General features: G+C 32.1%; 1 protein-coding gene across 1 annotated transcript; it reads right to left on the reverse strand.

Moving 5' to 3' along the window:
• Window positions 1-2,605: 2,605 nt before the first annotated feature.
• On the reverse strand, window positions 2,606-6,659 carry LOC115879564. Its single transcript, XM_030896459.1, has 4 exons — window positions 6,522-6,659; window positions 5,144-5,520; window positions 4,861-5,067; window positions 2,606-2,630 (listed from the first exon to the last, which is right to left on the reverse strand). The coding sequence occupies exons 2-4, from the start codon at window positions 5,335-5,337 to the stop codon at window positions 2,606-2,608; spliced, it is 426 nt and encodes a 141-aa protein (XP_030752319.1). The 5' UTR covers window positions 5,338-5,520; window positions 6,522-6,659.
• Window positions 6,660-7,637: the final 978 nt, after the last annotated feature.

The raw sequence follows: 7,637 nt of genomic DNA on the forward strand, positions 1-7,637 counted from the left end.
CTATTTAAATCAATGTTTTTTTTGGCAGTGGCAAATATTGGCAAGAGTTTTGTACATATTTCAAAGCTGGAGACTTTGAGCACTGAACGGATACTAATTTCCATGCGGAATATTGCCGAATAGTCTTACACCTTATAAAAATGCCTCTGATTTTTTAAATATAAAACATTATAAAGAAATAGAATAGAAGGAAACGTTTCAAAATAAAAATATGGCATAAAACAGGACTTGCCAGCTGGCTCTGTATCCATCATGACAGTTATTATAAACAATTTGCAAAAAAGCACTACAAACAATTCCACTATTTTATAATCTTAAAAATTTTCAGAATACACTCAAGATAATTCATACTTATAATTGAAATATATTATTTATTTGATAGTCAACTTACGACTTAAAAAAAGCTAATAAACGCGCTTACATTTAGTATTTATAGATTTGTATTCAGTTAAGATAAAAGATGAAAATAAAAATATTTCTCTTTTGACCAGGTTTATAGACCAAATACCCCTATGTGCGTTGCCGGCGCGGCAGGAGCGGCGTTTGGATATGGTTAGGTTAGGTTATGTTAGTTAATCAGGTAAATTTCCTCTTAATTAACTACTTCCGAACCCTGCTCGCATCTCCGAAAAAGCCATATAACAATACACGGCATATACGCAAAGTTACGCATTACGTGTATTGTTGTATGGCTTTTTCGGAGATGCGAGATGTGAGCGATATGTGGTCAAGAATAGGTCCCCAGAGACGGCGCTGGTTGCCGGAAAGCAGAAACCTGCCTCCACTATGTTCGTACCCTTAGAAAACAAAATAATTTTGACCGTTGGAGTGCCTTTGTTCGGCGATTTCTACATCACCTACTATCAGAGTCGATGTACGACGTACGGCAGTCTTCTGTCTCTGTCCCAACTCATTGTGTGGTAGCGACGCGACGTAAGTCGAAGTTGTATCGTATTAAGGCGGGGCTTAGGCGAAATCTCCGGTCGCCTTCGCATGAAGTCGTGGAGGCTCGGTAGGCTTAGTAGAAGTTAAGAGGATATTCCCGATATTTCATAAGGAGATATATCACATTTCGTTAAGGGGATATTTTATATGATTCATTATAAGTAGCATTTAAAACTTTTATATGAAAATTCAAAAAACGTTTAAAGCAAATTGGAAACATTTTTCGGGCTTGTACGAGATTATTCAAAATGATATAACCGGTTGTATTTCAGTATTTCAGTAACACGCCACAGAAATAAAAGAATCCGAAATAAAAAATCGCGTTATTTTATTCGGTGCAAGAAGACGATACAACAGATATTACAGAAAAGTCTCAGTGTGCTATTTCAATTCGATATGTTAATAAAAGCGGCTAAGTCAAATATCTTTGCGAATTTTATTTTATGAAATATTAGATAACATTGTTATATATTTAGGAATACGGTTTGCAGATAGGTTGTATGTTGTATCGTATGTCTCAATTATTTTTATTTATCTTTTGCGGATCCAAAATTTAAAGAATCCTATAAAAAAAATTCCAACGCGTTTAACATCTGATTTAACAAACTTGTTATATTGATACATTTTCAACGCATTTAATAGTGATTTAACAAACAAAAAAAGTTATTGACCAACATAAATTAATGAATAAATTGTAAGTATCAATAATAGATATGATAATTTCGATTATAAAATAATTTAAGGAGAATAATCCTGGAAATATATTTCCAGAGGCTTCCAAATTGTTTCTTTTGTTTGTTACTACACCATTTACAAGTACTTGAGTTGAGAGACATTTTTCATGTTTGAAATGCATTAAAGTTTATAGTAGAGATTCCATGAAAAATAAACCTTTATCGTCACTTGCCTTACTTTCAAACTAAAAAGATCTTTTCACAGCTCTTCAACAATCTGATGATTTTACTGATATAATAATAAATAACTTTTCTTTATTAAGAGACCGACTCATCAATTTAATATATAAAACATAATTATTCTTTCTCTCAATACTACCAATTTTTAAGTTTGCGTAAATAAATAAAAATAAAATAAAATTCTATGATGTACTCCATAGTGACTCCATAGTAATAGATAAAAAAAACATATACTTGTACATTATGTCAATCATTATGTCATTACGTTGAATGCTGTTATTTTTGCTTTAGTTTTGTCCTAAATATTCTTGAGCTATGTTTTTAGCCCAGAGATAACATATATTTACAAACTGGGTTAGGGTATTATGTAAATTAGGGGGAGGGCAATAGACGCAACTAAAATTTTGTCGTCTACCCAGTCACAAGGGTCACGAGCCGCGACTAGTAGGTACAAGTTAACATATCAAAAAACAGATCATTAAGCTAAGTAATTTTGACACATTTTAGTTCATCCAAGACCAAGCACCTACTTGGGCTTCAGATGAATGAAAATATGTCAAAATTACATTGGAGTGATTGTTTGTTTTTAATCAGAATCTGCCTCTTCTAATAAGTGCAATATCTTTATTTCTAATATAGACCTTTTTCTAAATGGCAGTCTAGAGAGCCCTTCTTCTACTCTCAATAGAAATCCCTGCAGACCTGAAGGCCGGATTCTCGGTGGATGGGGCTTTTAAAGAGGGTCTTCACACGTTTGTTTTCTCTTTTTTCCTAAAATATGAAAGTTTTCTAATAAACTGATAATACATAGGTACAGTGGCGGAATCACGGAGAGGGCTTCGGGGGGCTCAAGCCCCCCCCCCCTTAATTTCAGTCGTGTAATACGATATTATGAATTCATTATGTCAGAAATAACTCTGGAGCAAAGTGTGGAGTATGTATTTTGAGTAAAGTTTTGTGTCTGGCGCCCTCCCTTTCCCGAAACCTGGATCCGCCCCTGCATAGGTACATGCTAAAATATCATATACTGTATAATAAAATTCCACTATGGTGAGCACATATTTTAATCTACAGCTTTAGACTTTTCACTTTCTTGTTGAAAAATTGCCATAATTTTTGGCTTGGTAATAATCGATGACATTATCCATATAATTTTATATATAAAATAACAGGGACCTTCATTTCAATTTTTGTCGCTGGCGCCTTCTTTTTCAATCATATTGCATAATTTATGCCAAACTGATTATGTAAGCTACTATGTAATTTACATGCTTTATATTTTGATAAATCTTATTTACATATACAGAGACATCTTACATCTTAGTGCATTTACATCAGGGTGTTTTAAAAAACATGTGCCATAGATTTATTTTTCATATCAACATAGGTCCTATTCTGCTTTGCTTCGTAGCTACAGGGTGTTAAAGTCTTAATAATTTTTTGATTTATTATAATTTTCTTCCAAGCACTTTTAGTGATTCGAAATTTTGAGAGTAAAAGTTACTATGTTACTAGGTATAAGTGCTACATATTTTGATGCTATAAAAGTGTCGATAAATTCATCAATCATCAATTTTTGTCGCTGGCGCCTTCTTTTTCAATCATATTGCATAATTTATGTCAAAATGATTATGTAAGCGACTATGTAATTTACATGCTTTATATTTTGATAAATGATGACAAATGTTACACATCTAGGTACTTTATCTTATAGATAATATTTAGAATAATATTTGGAAAATATCAAATAGTATATTATAGCTTCATTCAACTGTATTATTATTATTATTAAATAAAAATTATATTATTATTATTAAAATTTTATTAGACTTGGATCAAGGCAAATTAATAAAATTGCATTTATCTCATCAAGGAGGCCGAAATCAACAAAATATCAAGAGACAACTTTTAATCGGCATTAAACTGCTTACACAATATTGCCAACAAGAGAAAAAAAGTCAATGGCATACATGCTTTTTTAGAAAAATATTCCAGTGATAACCCATATGCACGTCCCTGGTGAATATGTCGAGACTTTTTTAGCTTTAAAATATGTCGCATTTATAGCAACTTTTACCCTCAAAATTTCATTTGAAACAATAAAAGTACTTGGAAGAAAATTATAATAAATCAAAAAAATATTAAGACTTTAACACCTTGTAGCTACGAAACAAAGCAGAATCGGACCTATGTTGATATGAAAAATAAATCAAACAAACAAACAAACAACGCTTTATTGTACAAAAAGCCAAAACAGCTTCATCGACAAAGCACTCACAAACAACAAAATCACAAAAAAAATACACAATACAAATAATACAATTCAAAAAAATTTAAGTCTTTAAAATTACAAAAAGAATATACATGGACAATTTTAGAACAGTACGCAGTAAATAGATATAATTTTAGAGCTAGAGTTATAAAATATTAAATACTTGACCTTTGACCAATGTGTGAGATGATCAAAATTTTAAAATTCAAAATTGTTCATAATTAAATATCAACAAAAAAGTCGTTTACCGCATATAGGGCTCTCTCCAGTAAGTATGATTTTAGAGCTTTGCGAAATGCGGGAAAGAATGAAAGCGACTTGATATTCAAAGGCAGATGATTGTACATTTTTTTAGCATTGTACAGTATGGAACCCTTAACTAGTTCTGAGCTCGGGGTTGGCAGATAAAGATCGTGCTCTGCATTCCTAAGTAGATAGTTATGAGATGGCCATCAATCTTATTTTTAAGTGAGGGATCTCTCCATGAGAGATGGCAATGGAGAGATGGCACATGTTTTTTGAAACACCCTGTATACAGAGACACCTTAGCGCATGATAGATACCGTATGATCGAAAAAAAACGGCGTCCAGTTGGCTGGGAAATGACTATCGATGACATTTCCCATATAAATTTACGTGTAAAATGACAGCGATCTTTATTTCATAGCCAACGCTGACGCCGTTTTTTCTCGATCATACGGTATATATGAAAACTGGGATACAATATACATACTATTCATATTTTGAGATGTAGACGGAGAGGAAGAGACCGATATATCTGATTCATGCTGATTGGGAGACTCATGCTGATTGGGAGACTCATGCTGATTGGGAGACTCATGCTGATTGGAAGACTCATGCTGATTCGGAGATTCGCTAGTGCCACTAGATGCAGTACTGCTAGAAGAAGGCCGGTTTGATATGGATGATACCATTCTAAAAAAATAAAAATTTTCTTGACACCATTTTTTTCCTTAATTACTCTTACCTCTTAGGAGTTGAACTTTCTTACCTCTTAGGAGTTGAACATGTTAGATCTTCTAAAAACGACATTAGTCTATAGAACCGAAAAGGGGGCTCCATATCTGTCTCAGCAGCAGAACCGCTCGGTTTATATATTGTCATTCTTTTATGGCATCTGGTGTAACTATCTCTTAGATATTTCCATCTGGCTTTAGCCTCTTCATCTGTTAAGTGCCTCCCCATGCAGTTTGAAATTTCTCTCCATAAATTGTTTTTTTTTGGCTTGGATTCTCTCCTTCAATGGGACTCTATAATCATAGAGGGCTCTCCTCTCTTGAACTAAATATATTAAAGTTTCGTCCAAATTGTCGTAATCCAAGCCCTGAAATGTTCTCCGCGGAAACGTTGGCTCTGTATCGTTTGACACTAAAATAATAAGTATACATTATTATTCCCTTATTATTATAACATAAGCATAAAGCATGCAAAATCGTTTTCACACACACACACACACATTATGGGTTTAAAAAATCAAACTCTATAATGAATTAATATAGTGCTTAGGTAAATTATTTGAGGTGAACTTTTTTTTACCTGAAATTTCTTATAAAAAAACAACAAAACACGCAGTATATAGAAGCCTCCTCAAACATAAAATCATACAAATTTCTCTGCGGAAATGCTTCATTTTCTTTTTTCCAACTTTAAAATGAAGTCAGTTATATGAAAACATGTTCCTGTTTTACATTGCATTCTAAACACTTTTCTAAACATAAACACAGAAAACAAATTTCTGTGGAAATATTTCATGTTCATTAAATAGTGTTTTTAGAATAACTGATATTACATGAAAACATGTTCCTGTTTTACATTCTAAAATCTCATGTAGATATGAACTTAACCTAGTAGATACTGTTAGACATCAATATCATACCGAGAAATAACAAAAATAAACAAAAACGAACCAACAAACCAAACCAAAGCAATCTGAACACGCTGTAAGCTAAAACGCGCCTGTTTATGAATTCCAATTACCGAGTGCTTTTCAACCTTCCTATATTTTATCAATAAATGAAAATTGTACATTTCCACAAGAATTTTTTTTTTCGTGTCTGTTTAGAAAAATTTCTAGAATGAAAAACAGAAACGTGTTTCATGTAACTGGTACACTGAAAATTATGCATTTCCTTAGAAAAAATTTAGTGACTTTCTAATTGAAAAGGCTTCCAAATACTAAATAAACAAATATTTTTTACATAACTGAATTCAGCTAAACAAAAGTTGAGGTATTATTTGATAAATGAATGATTCCAAAAAGGCAGAAGTTCAAGCAGAGTTTACAACTGGTAAAACACTTGTATGATGAATTATAGAGCCTAAAATGATTGCTGAAATGGTGGGTAAAAGACTAGTAAAAGGGTACTCACCTACAGTCAGCGCATTATTTTCATCTGCAACAATTTGATCTCCTTCTTTAAAATGGGCTAAACAATGGTGATCAGTATACCTTTGGCATGTTCTGGGAAAAACCGAACTACAATATCCGCATTTGTAACGTTCCTTAGGCTGATCCTTGAAATCATCGGGGATTGGATTATATTATTTAATGAAAATATCTTAATATTTAATAAAAAATAATAAAGTTGTGGGAAGTAATATAATAAAGGGTAATTCAAGAATATTTCTTACCATCACAATAATTAATGAAGGATGTGCAGTTCTAGCTGGTTCTTCAATGGGTTCCAGTGTTATTTCGTGGGTGCCGGTTCTAGCCTTGTTCGAAGGCAGAGAATAGGTACATTCGAAGGGTTCTAGTTTTAGGTAGGTAACTAGAAAGGCACAAAGGTAAAAAGATAAAAGATTTGAAGACTTTTATACATTTAAATAGGCAAAAAACGTATGAAAAGGACATCAAAATGATCAAAATCGAAATATACATACCAAATACACGTTAAAAACAAAACACAACAAAAACAACAAAAAAAAAATACCCAAAGCACGCAGTTTGCAAAATATCGTTTGTTGGAAAGAAATGGAGGCGATAATGAAAAAGGACAGAATTATTTTATATATGATATCACAATCCGCCATTACGTCGAAAAATGTTAAGTTAATTTTTGGCGCAATGACCTTGAATACGCAAAATTTTTGACAAATTTTAGCCAATAGAATTACTGGAAATCGATCAAGGTCGTTACGCCGTTACGCCGATACGCCGTTTTCAGGATAGTGTGGCTGCACCCTCAGAGATTTCTTGACAGGGCTCGTTAGAAAATGTGAAGTGCAATTTATTTTTTTTTATTGAAGATATTTTTATTTTTGAATGATAACCTTAAAATGACCCTTATTTGGAATAGAATATAAGGTTGTACTATTGGTACATCTCTAATAAATAAAATAAGCATTGTAAATAAAATAAATCATCTAATTTTTATAATCCTTTTAGAGAGTAAAATAATTTCTAACGATATTTTTTTTTAATAAACTGATAGTAAAAATAAAATTATAAATTGTTTAAAATTTTGTAAATTAATTATATACTA

Source organism: Sitophilus oryzae, unplaced genomic scaffold (genome assembly GCF_002938485.1).
Source record: "Sitophilus oryzae breed Bouriz unplaced genomic scaffold, Soryzae_2.0 scaffold_1582_pilon_pilon, whole genome shotgun sequence".
NCBI classification, from domain to species: Eukaryota; Metazoa; Arthropoda; class Insecta; order Coleoptera; family Curculionidae; genus Sitophilus; species Sitophilus oryzae.

What these genes read in the sequence shown, in the direction of transcription:
- LOC115879564 (XM_030896459.1), bottom strand. Translation starts at nt 5,337, where the DNA reads ATGGGGAGGCACTTAACAGATGAAGAGGCTAAAGCCAGATGGAAATAT. An exon ending in ACATGTTCAACTCCTAAGAG is followed by an intron (nt 5,068 to 5,143) that starts GTAAGAAAGTTC and finishes TTATTTTTTTAG; the next exon opens with AATGGTATCATCCATATCAA. An exon ending in TCTCAAAATATGAATAGTAT is followed by an intron (nt 2,631 to 4,860) that starts GTATATTGTATC and finishes TTCATATTTTAG; the next exon opens with GAAAAAAGAGAAAACAAACG.